Source organism: Grammomys surdaster, unplaced genomic scaffold (genome assembly GCF_004785775.1).
Source record: "Grammomys surdaster isolate TR1022 unplaced genomic scaffold, NIH_TR_1.0 125739, whole genome shotgun sequence".
NCBI classification, from domain to species: domain Eukaryota; kingdom Metazoa; phylum Chordata; class Mammalia; order Rodentia; family Muridae; genus Grammomys; species Grammomys surdaster.
The window spans coordinates 2,466,140-2,482,898 of NW_021620571.1; the positions used below are offsets into that span (position 1 = coordinate 2,466,140).

Here is a 16,759-nt window from a genome sequence, read left to right on the forward strand (position 1 = left end):
ACACACACACACACACACACACACACACACACACACACACACACACACACAATTAAATGGAAATGTAAATAATGAAGTTCAAAGGGCTAGCAAGATGACTCACTGGGTCAACATGCTTGCCGCCAAGCCTAACAACCTGAGTTCAAGCCCCTGGATCCACATGGTGGAAGGAAAGACCTGACTCCTACAAGTTTTCCGCTACCACCAAATGCACACTGTAGTCAGTATACACATTCTTACGGACATACACGTGTGTGTGTGTGTGTGTGTGTGTATAATAAACATATACATATATACATATATAAAGAATAAGTTTTAAAAATGAGGATGATAATAATAATATGCATTTCACAAGGATTGGCTGAGACTTAAAATTATTAACATATATGAAGCATTTAGAACAGTGCCAATTCAGAGGAGTTCTCTGTTCAGTTCCTATTCAAATTTTCATTCTGTTGCCATGATAACACTGTCTAACACCAATGTGGAGAAGAAAGGGTTTGTTTCATCTTACAACTCTCAAGTCATAATCTGTTGGTCATGGAAGTCAGGCAGGAGAACTCGAGATAGGACCTTGGAGTCAGAGGGTCATGAAGGAACACTGCTAACTGGCTTGCTCCCTGAGCTCATGTTCAGTTACCTTTTCACACAGTCCAGGCCCTGCTGCCACAGTGGACTGGGCTGGGTCCTCAACATCAATTGGTGATAAAGGAAGTAATCTATTGACATATACACCCTCAGCGCATCTGACGGGGGGGGTGGGGGGGGAGGAGAGAGCAGCTCCTCCGCTGAGGTTGCCTCCTTCCACATGTGTCAAGTTGACAGCTACAGATAATTCCGAGCTCTTACTCTCTGTAGCTCATCAATGAAGATGAGGTTCTCTGATCTGTTTTGGCTTTCCTACTGCACTTTAGAGTAAAGCAAGGCTAAAACAACGTCTTTTCCATCATTGCGTTCAAAGGAAGATCACTCAGCCTGCTTTGAAGTTCCTGGGCCGTGCCATGTTCTTCTCGATGGGGTTTACGGTTACCGTGAAAGGAAAGGTTGCAAGCCCCCTGGAAGCGCCCATTTTTGTTGTTGCCCCTCACTCCACGTTCTTCGACGGAATTGCCTGTGTAGTAGCTGGGCTGCCTTCTCTGGTGTCACGGAATGAGAATGCACAGACCCCTCTGGCTGGCAGTAAGTATCCGAAGGGCAACAGCTGAAGTCTTATCATGTGCGTACATTAAGATGAAAGAATCATATATAGGCATTTTCAATGTGCTTATTACTTTCATTCCTGGGGATTAAACTCATGGTTTTGTACATGTAGGACAATGATCTAACACTGAGTGACATCTCCAGCCAGTTAAAAATAAAGCTTTAAAATATTTTAAACATTTTCCTTTTCTTTAAATAAGCTATTCTATGTAAAGAATGAGGTGTCCCCCCTTATCTTTAGCTTTTGGGCTTCCAGGAGACTTTCCCTTATTACTGCGTTGTCATATCTTTGTGTTCCTACATGTCACAAGGAAAATCAGATTTCAAAAACACTTATTTTTTTTTTAAGAGTCTGGGAAAAAAGAAGCCACTGGTCACATGCTATTTCATGAACTTCTCTTTATGGTTTTAGGCTGATAAATGTGCTGAATCTTTCCTCCCAGCTCTAAATTATTGTGCCCCTACAGTTCCCTGAGGGACATTTGTATAACTCTTTGAAAATTACGAAGTGGAACAGTGAGTGCTTCCTGCCATAAAAAATAATGAAGCGAGTGAAATGTTTTTCCTGCCAGATGCTTACATCTCTCCCAGAGGAATCAGTCTCCAAGTAACTGCTCCTGCTTGTCCCAAGGTTAAGGCACAGACCAAGCGATGAGAGAATAGGTGTGAAAATCGATGCCGGATGTTGCCTCCTCCGAGAAAGAATAGGAATCCCCGTAGCTTTGTCGATGAATGAACAAAAACACTTTTTTTTTGTCCTTCAGTGTGCAATTTACTGTGCTTTATGCTACATGGCTTTTTCCCAAACATTTCCGTTGCAGAGCACTGGAACACTGTTTTTATGTGATAGGAGGTGACCTGTTCAGAAGGATTTTAGTAAAATCAGTCATAATCACCCTCTATTCATGTACATGATCTGAAATCAAACGAGATAGTTTTGAAGCTTTGATTAACAGCTTAAGATCCATTAAGGGAGAGACATTTGCTCCTCCCTCCACTCCCCCCCCCTTCCACTAACTTCTGTAGAATCAATGAAACAGTACCCATCTCTGCATTTAACGTTAGAAGCTAACTAGAAAACTTTGAATCTATGTTTTAAAAAGATTCTTCTTTTAGATTTGCTAGCGTTTTCATTTGCTGTAAAAATCATCTCAGTTTATCCAATGTTAATGCCATGGTGGCTTAAAAAAAATGACTTGGTTATGTCCTTTTGTCTTCAAGGACTGTTACGGGCTTTGCAGCCAGTTTTGGTATCCCGAGTTGACCCGGATTCCCGAAAAAACACAATCAATGAAATAAAAAAGAGAGCGACATCAGGGGGGGAATGGCCCCAGGTAAGATGCAGGAGCTGGTCATTCATATATATTGAGGGCTTGTGTTTGTCTGTAGATGTTCTCATCTGGGTCCACAGAGAGCAAGATACCCATGCCATGAGACTGCAGTGTAAAGGATGCAGGGTAAAACCAGCTAGTGTGAAGAAGGCTCTGTTCCCACATGCTCCTATCCCTTTATCTGTCAGATGTTTTCTTTGAGTCATAAAAAATGATTCTCTAACACTGACTTTAATACCTATCAAATACAATAATATAATTATATAATTTAACTCACTTGACTGAAAATATTCTAAGCGTACCATTTTTTTTTTCTGAATTATATTTAAATAGGGATTTCCATTCAAGGGCATATCAAAACAGCCTGTAAAATCATGTTATACTTCACCATCTCCTGGCTCCCTTCCCTGGGGTGTAGTTTTAGGGTTAAAGGAGGGTACAATGTACAGCATAAAACAGGTTTGGGTCCAGCGAACACCCTCTATTCTTCCCCTCACGAGAACAAGATCACTAGCAGACAGATGGCAGACCTCCTATGGTCACACATAGATGTTCAAGTACACCCACCCTGGGGGCTTGAGAAACCAAGGCCTATGAGGACCGACATTTGGAAAAATTAGATTTTCTCTTCGGATCCAAGAAGTATGTCTAGGATTAGTAGGTGAGAGACAACATGGAGGCAGATTTCAGCTCGTTTTTCTCATTTTACAGAACTTTTTTTCTGTTCAGGGGTAAAGTGGTCTGGTTTGGAACCCTTCTCCAGCTGTGATTGACAGCCACACGGAGGGGAGGAGACTGGAAATAATTCACTTGGAGCTGCTAGGCTATTGGATGCTCGCTCCTTCCTCCCTGAGATGTCTGTGACTCACTTTGCTAGCAGTCCTTGTTAGTAAGCTGTTTGTGGATTCATACCAAGTAATGACCGCTGGCCGTTGTGTCTGGTTGTCACAGAAAACCCATTTTATCAATTAGGGGATGGAATTACGCCTACTTGTTAATTCCTGTTTCACAGTTTGAGCCAATGCTTTCCCTCTCTAATTATGACAGATCATATATTTACTAACTGCTCTGAGTGTAGGGATTTGATTTTCTATCCTTAGAACTTAACTCTTGACTAAATTTTAAAAGCATCAGAAAACCAAGCTTATGTCTTAATTAACGGAGATGCTCCCAGTGTTTGTAAGTCTTTCTCAGAGAAAAGATCAAGTAGCACATGAACAGCTAAAATGCTTCCCCAGGAAAAACAGAGCAAGCCACGAAGTGTATGCCACGTGATAAGTAAGGCAGCTGAGCAGAAGGCACCACACGATCCCCTCTTCTGTTGTCAAGGCATCCCTGAACTATATGTTGGGAGTAAATAGCATTTAATGAGGAAACTATAACAATAAGATTTATTTGGTTAAAGATATTACCTTGCTTTATGTCTTCTTTTAAATTTATTCAGATCATTGAAAAGCATTGAGAAATGTAAAAGAAATGTGTAAATAGAATAACATATTCCATAAATTAAGAATAATATTTATTCAAAGCCTTTATCTTTTTCTAATTATCATAGTGGTCAAACTGCACTTTTTGTTTTTTTAAATTACACTTATTTTAAAGGAGTGTTTGGAGCAATCTGAGTCCAGCTTTACTAGAATCACGACTCAGATTTTTGTTTCATTTCTTTTTTTTGAAGCATTAGCAGTGTTGGTGAAGTCATAGGAGAATAACGAGGTAATCTATTAATTAGATTGAAATAATAAATTTATTCCTTTTCTCCCAAGATACTAGTTTTCCCAGAAGGTACTTGTACTAATCGCTCCTGTTTGATTACTTTTAAACCAGGTGAGATAAATTAAATTATGTATTGTAACAATATAGTATGGGAGATTTCTCAGATGACTCCATTGTAAAGCACAGTATAACTCATTTGCTCCTGGCGTGTCTTTTCTGATAAAATCTTTCTGATGCTGTGATTCCACAGAACTTACGCCTATTTACTTCTTTGCTCTCTTTCCCTTTTAGAGAAATGTGTGTGTGTGCGTCTGCCTATGTATATCTATATATGTGTTTGTGTGTCTGTGTGTCTGTGTTCATCTTCGTATGTGAATCTACATATGTGTCTGTATGTGTGTGCTTGTGTCTCTGTGTATATGTCTATGTGTATATCTCTGTGTGCGAATGCTCAGAGGTCACTGATATTTTTCTTTTTCCTCCAAGGAACCTCTTAGATATCTGGGGTCTTCTGTCAAGAAGTAGACAGCCTACCTTGATATCATTCATGCTTTTAAAAAATGCCTTCCAAAGTTCACTTTTGTTTTTAATGCTAGAAAGGCAGCCATGAGTGCACCTTTCATTTTAACTTGTAACAAACACTTCATTCTGTTTGTGTTGGCTGCTAGTATGCTTTGCACAAAGGCGTGGCTCACTTCAGGCCAGTATGACAGCTTTGCTTCAAGCATTTTAGTTCTTATTATCTGCACACCTCGACTTTCATCGGTACTTTTTAATAAAACATGTTGGATAGTATGTATTTGGGAAATGAAAACCACCTCCAAAATAAAAATAAATAAATGGTAAAATTATACGTATGCTGAAATATTGTTTTGAAATAAATGTCATCAATTTTCTTTATCAAAGAAAACTGAATAAATATATGCTTAAGGGGGTGAGGCACAGCATTTAATGTTTTACCTTTTACTTAAGGCTTAGGCCTTACTTTGAATAACTCATCAGTAATAACTTACTTGTAATAACTTGTAGCTACTTCAGCATGGCCTCTGTTTTGTCTACTCTCAAGCAATCAGTGTATTTATACCGTTTGATTATTATATACCACTTGCTCAGGTACAAACCATGTTATACAATTTCGATGTGGTTCTAGGAGCCTTCATCCCAGGAGTTCCAGTACAGCCCGTCCTCCTCAGATATCCGAACAAGCTGGTAAGGGAAGGAATTCTGTGTTTCAAATAGCTCGTTTTCTAGGATCCTTTTAAATATCTCATTGGTGAAAGGGTAAATGGGGGAAGCAACTGGGCAGAGTAATGCCCCCTGCCACTGGCATTTTAAAATGTGATACCAGTAGGAAACACCATTCTGTCTAACTTAGCTTCAGGAAGGCATAATATAGTCCCTGTTCTGCTGTCTCTGTGATGGATAGCGGAGCCTCAGAGTTAGGCTTTGATTAGACTAACAGTAGGGATGTTATGACTCTTGTGGAGATGACAAGGAAACCTTTCCAGATGCACAGGTGACTGGTGGTAGAAAGGCCAGAAGCAGAGTATAAACCTGGGAGAAGGCAGTAAGTACGGGTTGATTATTTACTGGTTGTGTGAGTGTTGGCAATTGGTGTAGAAACTGTCGTAGACAGCTCCAGTCATCTCTACAGTCCAAGGCTGCCCCAGGAAGCAATGTCTTGTGCATCAGCTGGTCTCACCGTTATCCTGTACACATTAACTATGCTGCCCTTCTCCAGACACTGGGCTTCATGCCCTACCAGAGGGTAATAAAAGGGACAGGGTAACTGTTAGTCGTATTAGGAAAGATTGTGAGCTCTGGGCCTGTTCAGCTTTCTAATGGCTGGCTTCTCAACTTGAATATCTGCAGCAAAAAAGAAGTTAAATCTACTCAGGCCTCTGTCTGTATATTTAAATCTTCATATATTAAAATTCTTTCATTGTGTACTGCTTTGGTTTTTTTCCTTCCAAATAATCATTTTTGATAATTGGCAAGTTACATATATTACATGTATATTACTTTTCCAGATATGCTTGTTTGGGGGAAAAATAAATGAACACATACAATATTTTAAATTCAGAACGAGTTGTTCCATAAAAATATATAGGGGTGGGAAATGATCTCTGTGTAGCTATATAATCTGTGTAATTAATGAGTTTTTGCATTAATTCACGTTAGTTAATAGTTGCAAGCATATTTTAGTCTTTAATGTGTTGCTTTTTACTCTAGTAAAGGTCTACACGAGTCCTAATTTTAAACAAAGATTAGTTTTATTTTGTTGTTATTTAAATTTTTTGTTTGAATTGTTTATTTTTTGAGACAAGGTCTCATATAGCTTCAGTTGGCCTTGAACTCATGATGTAGCTAAAACTACCCTTGCCTCCGTCTCTCATCTGCTGAGATCATAGGTATCCTGACCAGTCTAGACTAACAGTTCGACTACTTCTCTTTTAGGATACCGTGACCTGGACATGGCAAGGATATACATTGTAAGTCACTCACATAGTTTAACACTTCGTGCAAACTATCTTAATGAAGAAAAGAAATGTCATTTATTCCTTCTCCAAAAGCAAGATCTTGTTTGTATAAAAACCATACATTTCTAATCAGTCTTGAGTCTTTTAATCATATCTCTGGGGACAGTATCACCTTCTTACCTACTAAACACCCAGTGAGATTAATGTCTGCTAAACACCATTTTGAGAATACTGGATACCTGTCAATTTGTAGGGAACATTCTAGAGCCCTGGCTTGCATCACGCTTAGCTTGGATCTTGCGGTCTCATTCCCATTGTAGGTTTGACATCATGTAGTCTGTCTGCTCAGACTTTATGTGGCTGGTTTTAGCAGTTCAGATCACTTGAGTTTCAGGACCTGAAACTGCTGTGGCGTGTCTGTTTGTATTAAGGAAGTGGCTCCCCAGGACTTCAGTTCCACGGTGTTAGATCTTGAAAGCACAGGAGTCAGCAGTTTCTGGAGCTCTTAGAGAGGTGAGGGATGTTTTCATCATCGAACAAGCTGAAGTGAAACAGGCCTCTTATAAGAACGGAGCATGTCTTGGAGCTTTCTTCCAAGATCTTTTGTTTGGCTCCCGCTAGAAAAATTTGAGCTTCCTTAAATTTCAGCAAGACCCATATGTAAATCTGGATTTATAAATCATCCCAGGGGCCTTACCCATTTTTTTGGCAATGTCAACAGAGCTCAAATAACAATGGATGCCATCAATATATTCTAGCATACCCTGGCTTCTCTACATAGCATTGACACAATCTCTTGAGCTTTGGAAGGTCTGGGAGAAAAGGCAGTATGTATTCCTCCTTTTGTGGATATGTGGTCAGAAATTTCTCTGAGATGATAAATTTGAATTAGGAAAGGTAGCTCATGGGACACTTACATAAAAGCTATTATAGAGAACACACACATTCCTTTTGAGTTTCAGTCTTCAGTTCTTTTAGGTGAACTTAAGCCGATAATGTTGGAAACAAAGAACATGACGATGAAGGAGAGGTAGGCAGTGTATTATGTTCAATTTTTTAAGGAATCAATTGACTCTCTTAGCTGCGTGTTTCATGCTGCTACTAATGTTGAATTCCGAGGTTTTTTTTTTTTAATTTTTGTGCAACAAAAAATGTAGAGAGACAAGTAGCATTTGATCATCTCAGAAACATAGCGTCTGGAATTTCAGTGGATACCGATTTATATCTTCTAATGTGTGGTATCCTTTGGGCACTTCTAGGCGAGGTGTCCTGTGGAGAGTGTGGCTTTGAGCTTGCTGATCTGTATGGCTGTGTTAGACAGCAGTCTGGGTGGTTGTGAAGGTTAAATAAAAGAAAGCTTTCTGGAAGCCGAGTTAAGGGAAGAACACAGAGGGATTTAAGAATACAGCCTTCCGCTCTAGGGAGTGTGGGATAAAGGGAAAAATGAAATCATGAAGTAAATTTTGGAGAGGAAAGAATGTTTCGTGCCAAAGATGCCTCATGAATTAGACAGAGACACAAGATCTTTCAAAAGCACAGTTTGTTTTGTGCACATGCACATGGCCCTTGCCTGTCTTCTGACCTACTGGATGCTTCTGCAAGCACTTGTGCCTATTGCCCTCAAATCTATATCCTCAGTTGCTATTTCACCAAAGCGTAGATATTTCATCAGAGCAGATACCCCAAGGGAGAAGGGACACTGGGGGAGTGAGCTTAGAAGGGATAGAGCTGTGGAAAGTGGTTTTTAAAGAAGTGTCCTCTGTATTGTGAACAAGGCATGCTTATTGAGCTGTTGTGTTTTAACCTTCATACTTTAAAAACTAAATATATCCCTGTCCAAATACTTGATCCCAAGGCCCTATATAAATGGTTGAAAATCGTTCACTTGGGCTGGAGAGATGGCTTGGTGGTTAAGATCACTGGCTATTCTTGCAGAGGGACCCAAATACCAACAGGACATCTTAGAATTGGCTGCACCTCCAATCTCAGGGCATTTGATGACCTCTTCTAGTCTCTGTGGATGCTGCACACACATTGTACACAGACATACATGTAGTCAAAACACTCAAACACATAGTGTAATAATAGGAAAATTTTAAGATAGTTTACTTGACAGTGGTTAAGGTGGGTTGGTGTGGCTTGGAGCATATATGTAGTAAAAAGTCTTCCTTCTTTCTGAGGGAAGGCTTAGAAACAATCACAGTTTTATATCAGAATTAACTCTAACAAATACTTAATCTAACTCCCCAATTCTTTTTTTTTCTTTTTTTTTTTTCAAACTATGAAGTTTATTAAATTTGTTCTTAGGCTATTTCACACATGAAACATGCATTCTGGGTATGTTACTCTGATGCATTCTGGGTATGTAACTCCAATGCATTCTGGGTATGTTACTCCTCATCCTCTTCTCTCCTTCCCACCACCCCGTCAACCTGTCCTTCTCCCCACAACCTCCCTTTCCTGCATTCATGTCCTTTTGCTTGTTTTGTGACTTACGGGATTTACCCAGAGCTATCTGTGTGACCTCGGGTTTATCCACTGGAGCTGAAGGCACTGAGTGCCCCTTCCATCCATGTGGAGCCAGCATTCTCTGGTGAAATTCCTAACTTAAGAATGTCTCAGTTCAGATAATTCTTACAGAGATATCATTCTTTAATTTCTCAATAGCACACACACATATAAATTAAAGTTTGACTGCTTGCTTTCTTAAACATATGGTCTAATCCACTGGGCCTGAGTTCTGGGTCAATTGTTGGAAGAGGCTAAACTGAAAATCCTACAGAAATCTGGCTTAGAGTCTAAATTCATCCTAGAAAGCTGTGAGGCATGACATTTGTCTCAAAACTGCCTTTGATGGGTTGGCCAGCCATGTACAGAAGCCCGTTGTCTAGAATTACAGTGACATTTGTACATTTTTCAGGATATTTCTCCATACTTCAAGCTTTATTACTGAGATGGCTTTGATAAAATTTGCAATTTTAAGGAATACCCCACTGACTTTTAAAAAGTTGTTACCAGAAGAATTTGTAAATAGGATGTCCTACCTAGGAGTTTTTCTGTAAACACATTTGTTTACCTTTAAAATTTTATTTTAGATCTATTTTTTAAAAGATTGATTTTATTTTATTTATATGAGTACACTGTAGCTGTCTTTAGTCACACTAGAAGAGGGCATCAGGTTCCATTACATATGGTTGTGAGCCACTGTGTGGTTGCTGAGAATTGAACTCAGGACCTCTGGAAGAGCAGTCAATGTTCTTAACTGCTGAGCCATCTCTCCAGCCCCAGATCTATTTATTTTTATTTTATGTGTATGGATGTTTTGCCCACATGTATGTCTGTGCACGACATGCATGCCTGATGGTCAAGGAGTATTGGAACTGGAGTTACAGACAGGAATGAGCTGCCATGTGGATGCTGGGAACTGAACCTGAGTTCTCTGGAAGAGCAGCCAGTGTTCTTAACCACTGAGCTCTGTCTCCCATACATATTTGTGTTTCTTAAAGTAGACTAGGGGTACTTTCTATGGAGACTTAGGCCTGTGAGTGTGTGCTATCAAGGAAAACTGTACATTTGAGGTTCAGGTCACACTCACTAATGCAACACAGTGATTCATTTGGTGATTTAGTTTTTCAATCACAAGAGTAGTTGACTAACCCGGAGCGGAGTCAGGGCTTGAATGTAGCTTAGCTTATCTAAATCCAAAATATATATGTAGCGTGACGTGGGAGTCCCTGTGTGTGAAGAACAGACTGTCCTTGTATTGCTGCGCAACCAAGAACAGACTTCTCCCCTCTCTTTTTCAGCATCCAGCTATGTGTGCTCACTTTCTGTCAACTCTTCACGAAGGTGGAAATTGAGGTAAGCCATTTAAATGCAGCCTTGGGGCTTAAGATGCAGCCTCTGCTCTGACCCTGAATCCTAGCTTAGAGGTTGCAGTCCAGCACGTCCAGCACCTTTCAAATTACCCCCGGTCTTATGGATTTGGTTCCTAAGTCCCCGGTGTGAGATTTAGCTCCTGGAATCAAGCCAGCAAGCACATGTAACTTCTGAGACCCTCCAACATGCTAATCACTCGGGCAGGTGAAATGTGCCTCCCCACTTCCCTCCCTTGTGCATTTTAATGCTGGTCCTTGCCTAATTGAATGTCCCACACCCAACCAAAAGAGCAGTGCTAGCTGGTGGAGCCAGCTTCCTCAAAGAGGAGCTGTATGAAAGCTGAGAGGTAATACTTGAGACGTGGACAAGAGAAACCAGCTTTGGATGCTCTTGTTTACACCTGGGTACCCTAGGGAGTTTTGTGTGGCTTGTGTCCTCGTTCACAGGACAGGCTTTGAGTTTCAGGAGCAGATGGAGAATGAGCAAATGACTAGAACCTTTTCAAAATTCGGATCCAAATTTGAAGACCTTAAGAATTGGTTCTAGATAGCAAGTGAGACCTTCAAGTCCTTACCGAAGGTTAGAGTGTTGGCATCTGAGACTCTAGCCTGGATGTTCCAGTTGCACCTGTGGGTTAGGTAATGGAAGTAGGGGGCTGGAGAGATGGCACAGAGGTTAAGAGCACTGGCTGTTCTTCCAGAGGATCGAGGTATGATTCCCAGCACCCACATGGCAGCTCACAGCTGTCCGTAACTCCAGTTGCAGGTTATCCACTGCCCTCTTCTGGCCTCTGTAAGCACTACACCTGTAGTACCAGCATACATGCAGGCAGAAACACTCATACACATAAAATAAAAATAAATAAACTTATTCTTAAAAAAAGAAAGAAAATATTACACTTTTATGTATACTTCAGAATTCTGACTCGAGATGTGTTCTAGGTAGCAGGACTATGGCATTTAAAATACATTTTTTTCCTTGCTGGGCAACTTAATTGTTTAACTCTTCATAGTTAAGTAGCAATCCCAAGTGATACACAGGAGTGGATTAGAGTTCAGAATCAGTTTAAACTTTAGTGAATTCTTTGGAGATTTGCATGCCATCCTCATACTTTGAAGATGCCTTTTTATAAGTGTCACTGTGTACCTATCCACTTTTAAAGCATCTGTCAGCATAGTCATAAAAAGGAGCAGAGCGTTTACTCTTGGGATAATCTCAGTTGTTTCTGTGGAGGCAAAGAGCTGCTCTGTGTCCCACAACCTTCAGCAAACGCTAAGGCAAATGCCGCGAACTGGGGGTCTTTTCAGAGCCTTTGAATAGTTAGAACACAAAACTCTTTGCACAGAGGACACTTGGGACAAGTTCACACTATTGTCCCTAAGTGCCCTGAGCACTGCTCTTTCTTCTTTAGTAACTGCTTATGTGGTCTAGCTCTGGTTTCCTTTTCTAAAAAAGAGACCAACCAACCTATACTTAAAACAACCTTGTTATCACCCCTGCAGACTTGGAAGCTATAACACACACATACAAACACACATGCACACACACACCCCACATACAGACCATACACCACATACACACACACAACACACCATACACACATGTAACACACACCATACATATTCACCACACACACATACCATATACACAATACTCATACACACACCACATATAACACATACCATCCACACACACTATATACACACTTACACATACTACACACACACACTATACACACACACATACTACACACACAACATACACACCCCACAGTCCCCCCCACACACCATACACATGCCGCATACACCACATACACACACCATACACAATATTCACACACACCACACACACAACACAAACTAAACATACATATACACACATACCATACACACCGCACATACACCACATACCATGCACACACACACCACATACGCACACTGCATATACAATATATATACACCGTACACAAACTGTACACACATACAGTGCACACCATATACACACAACACATACTATACACACACAAAACACACATCATACCATGCATACATACCACACACACACATACCACATACACAATGCATACATATACCACACTCACATAGCACACACACTTGGAACACTACCACATACATACACCATATACAAACCACGCACACATACACATACCATACACACACCACACACACACACACACACACACACACACACTCACACACCCCTCACCATCAGTTACCCTTCTCTGTATATCGACTGTTCTGTAGTCAAGAGCCAGCTGCCGATGTGGAGTCACAAGGCCCTGGACTTTCCTGCCTTGCATCTGTCAGTGATGAAACTGCGTTACATCAGGGTCCGTAAGTTCCCCATCTTGTCTCTGACTGCTCTTGCCACATTTCCTTTCCGTGTCAGGAAAGAGCAAGAAAGAAGTTACAGTCTTTGCATTCTTCCTCTGGCAAAGGAAAGAATGTATTCTGTGTCTCACAGCTTCACCAGGTGATGCTCAGCCTTGTTGAGCGTAGTTGACTCAGTAGGGCGTTGGGCTGATATATTTGGATTGTGGTGCAGAACTGGAATTTATTGACTTTTAAGTTTAGTATTCTTAGTTTTGTTCTATTTATTTTGGATTTTCAGTTCTTTCCCCCATGGAGCTCATGACTGCTTTACTCGTTTTCTTTTCTTTTATGGTACTGGGAATTTCATGCAGGGTTTCACACAGGCTCGACAAGGGCTTTACCATGGAATCACATATACCGCCAGCATTTTTATCCTATTTTAAGAAGGAACGTTGCTAAGCTACCCAGATGGGCCTCAAACTTGCAACTTTCCTGCCCTAATGTCTGAGTAGCTAAGATTGAAGATGTATACCACCATGCCTGGGTCTAATAGCTTCATGACATTTGAATATTTTAGTTCTCCACTGTTTGAATATAACTCAGAAATACAGCCCAGCAGCCTTTTGGGCAGTAAGTGTGGCCACACCCTAGCACAGACTAATAATCTGGGCCTTGCTGCTGAGACTCAGGCTTCTCTGTCACTTCGGTGGCAGAGCTGAGCTGCCCCACAGCAAGCTTGTTTGATGGTCATTTGTCCCTGTATTTGCATGTGTCTAGGTAAGCAGCTCTCTCTCTCTTTCATTTTTTTTTTAATGATGGAAATCTTTATTTCCAAGTCATTGTTGTAAACATGCTATTTAAACACCTTCGACCTTGAATAAACCTGAGCCAAGACTTACTATTCAAGAATATGGTATTAGGATTACATTTTTAAAAGTGAACTTGGGTGAATTATGATGATGGCTGTATATTATATAACATTTTTACGTCTTCAAAAAGTTAGTTGCTTAGGGGGAAAGCTCAAATGCAGTCATATGTAACAGCCAGTGTATTCACAGAAATGCATTTTGTGTAAGCATAGACTGTACTTGTACAAATCTAGACAAAAAAGTCTTCTTCACACAGAGACTAGAATTTCTAGGCTATGTGGTAGAGCCTGTTGCGTCTCGGCTGCAAAGCTGTTCGATATCTTTTAAATACTGCAGGCAGTTATGATACAGTGATAAATACTTATCATTTTATATCTAAAAACAAGTATAAACATCTCTGTTGCAACCTCACAGGCTCATCCTTATATATTCCGCCCATCGCTGAACAGTGTTTTGCTGCATGTACCCGTATGTTTGAATAATTTATTTAAATAGCCAAAGAACTTAAAATTATTTATAATTTTGTATCTAAAAAAGGCCTTTTAGAAAACCTCAATTTCACACCTTCACATAAATATACACCAGCCACACATACACTTGTTCTGGCAAAGCAACTTTGTTCTGGAACTTGACAAAATTCTGAAGTTTCTAAGTGTTAGTAGACATGAGTGTTGTAAAAAAAAATATTTTCTCTCTTACTACCTGCCTATATGTGTGAAAATTACGTCAGCTTCTCTAAATCTATGTTCTCATTGGTGAGTAGGATAATAACACATTTTTATTGTGTTGTGAAATTTAATAAGGCCACTTATGTGGTAAGCTTTCATTAAGCATTAATTTTACATCCTACCTCATCTGGCAGTGTTCTTCCCTTGGGAAGGAAGCACCAACTGATGTTGATAACAGTCTTTGCCTTTTTTTGCCATTTTCTCTCTGAAGCTTTAGAAAGGAATCATAAGAGCTACAGCATCTCATATGTTCACATTGGCCTAAGAGTGGTTTTGCTTTCTAAGACAAAAAAGAAAAGGAAGATAGTGATTATGCCAGCAGTTAGCCGTCTGTCTTCCCTTTCTTAGTCAGTAGTTGGTAAGATGTGCTCGACGTGGTTACGAAACAGTCAGCAAACTAGTTTTACAAGTGTTCAGGGTCGGTGACAGGTGTAGTCCTGGTTATTGGATAAGCATGGCTGATACACCAAGGAGTTTTCCCTGAATCTTGTGTACGGTTTAAGGCTTGAGAAGACCTGGGGACCATAAAAAAACAAAGCACAAAGCTTAGAAACAGGACAACAAATCTTTAACAGGGACAGGCTGTGAGACAAAGTGCAGCATGGTGAAAACTGGAGAATATTTAGGCAGAGAGGAGAGCAGAAACTTTGGGGCCAGAAGCAGGTTCAGTCGAACAGGGGATGAGTTCCCATGGATGCCTGCCGGTTTTCTGGAGTTCAAAGTACACTGTCATGGCTTAAAAAATGGAAAAACCTTCTCGCCTTATATTGTCTTGTTAGAAATTTAATAGACATTGATTTTTTTTTAACCTCCTGTTTTCTTCGTTGAATTTCATACTATGCAAGCGTTGATACATTTTACTCTGTTAGGGCAGAGGGAAGTTTCAGTAACTGACTTGCCCTTTGTTGTTGTAGATATATTAAGTGACGTGGAGACCTCTGGTGGCTTGGTTGGTTTTTCCACTGTAGAGAGTTAGAGGCACAGTAGAGACTTGTGATCAGAAAGGACCTTAAGAGATTATGGACTCTACTTTGCTCATTTGGCAAAAGGACCTGAAGCCCAAAAGGCTAAATGCCTTTCCCTGGCTCACACAGTAGGGCTATTTATTCTTCAACATACTGTTGCTTCCTTGTTAAGTTAATAAGATAAGCACATAACATAAAATGACCCATAGCACATTATTCTGCAAGCCCTTTACATTTATCTTAAGAATGCCTCTGATATCCCATCATGCTCTGTATCCTCTTTCCTCCCATTCACTGTCCCAAGGTCTCTCCTGGGGCCATTACAGAATCTTCCAGGCCCTTCATTCTCTCCTCCCAATGTCTTCCTTTCTGGTACCCAACCACCCAAGTTATTGTCGAAAAACTCCGACCTTGGGGTGGAGAGATGGATCGACAGTTAAAAGCACTGGCTGATTTCCCATCGGACCTGGGTTCAATTCCCACCACCTATATGGTGGCTCACACCTCCTTCTGGCTTCAATGGCCCATGCATACATGTAAAGTAAAGCAAGCAAAAGAACCTTAGGCCTTGTCTTGTCCCTCTGCTCTGACCAAACTTCATCTGAGTCACTAATATCCTAAGATTCATAGCATGCCTAACCATATTTGAGTATAAGTTCATCTGAAAAAAATAATGGTATTTCTTTGGACAAATCTTTTTTTCTTTCTTTTTGAGTTCTAGTCTGCCATTTATATGTGAGCTTGGCTGTGTTGTTTAGTCTTTTAAGCCATATTTTTATCATAAGTTAAAAAGCTAACATTTCATTTTGAATGGTAAGGTTTGCCTCAGGACTGACAGAGCCATCCATAACACCCCTATTATAAGGTATCCAGCAGAGTAGTGGCTCTTTTTGGCTGACATGGCTCACCTGTATGATAAATACCTGCTATACTTCATGCAGAGCTTCCTGTCGGGGAGAGACTTCAGTGCCAAGTCTTCAGGGCCTGGTGCACTGACTGGCACATGAGAGGTTCATTCTTGAACAATATTTGTTGAATGAACTCGAGCCACAATACCTTGAATCATTTCATCTTTAGACATTTTTATCTTCATGATTTTAAATAAGAGAATTAATGAAGTGGGACCTATGAAGCATATAGCATGGTCCTTGGCTCAGAAACATATTTCAATAAACAAGTAGAGACAAAATGGATGGCGCTTTCCCATGATTGAGGATTGGATTTTCTATAAAACATTTTGTACAGCGTTAGCACTTTG

The 16,759-nt window shown here is 40.3% G+C and overlaps 1 protein-coding gene across 2 annotated transcripts in view; it reads left to right on the forward strand.

The window, feature by feature from the left end:
* Positions 1 to 16,759, forward strand: part of Lpcat2 (lysophosphatidylcholine acyltransferase 2) — a 63,146-nt gene that overhangs the window by 11,433 nt on the left and 34,954 nt on the right. Inside the window, exons 3-8 of one of the 2 annotated variants that reach the window (XM_028788218.1) lie at positions 962 to 1,179; positions 2,422 to 2,534; positions 4,298 to 4,358; positions 5,398 to 5,456; positions 6,705 to 6,739; positions 10,534 to 10,588. In XM_028788218.1, coding sequence (XP_028644051.1) covers positions 962 to 1,179; positions 2,422 to 2,534; positions 4,298 to 4,358; positions 5,398 to 5,456; positions 6,705 to 6,739; positions 10,534 to 10,588 — 541 coding nt within the window. Of the gene's footprint in view, positions 1 to 961; positions 1,180 to 2,421; positions 2,535 to 4,297; positions 4,359 to 5,360; positions 5,457 to 6,704; positions 6,740 to 10,533; positions 10,589 to 16,759 lie in introns of both variants that reach the window. The other variant, XM_028788219.1, reaches the window with a different exon arrangement.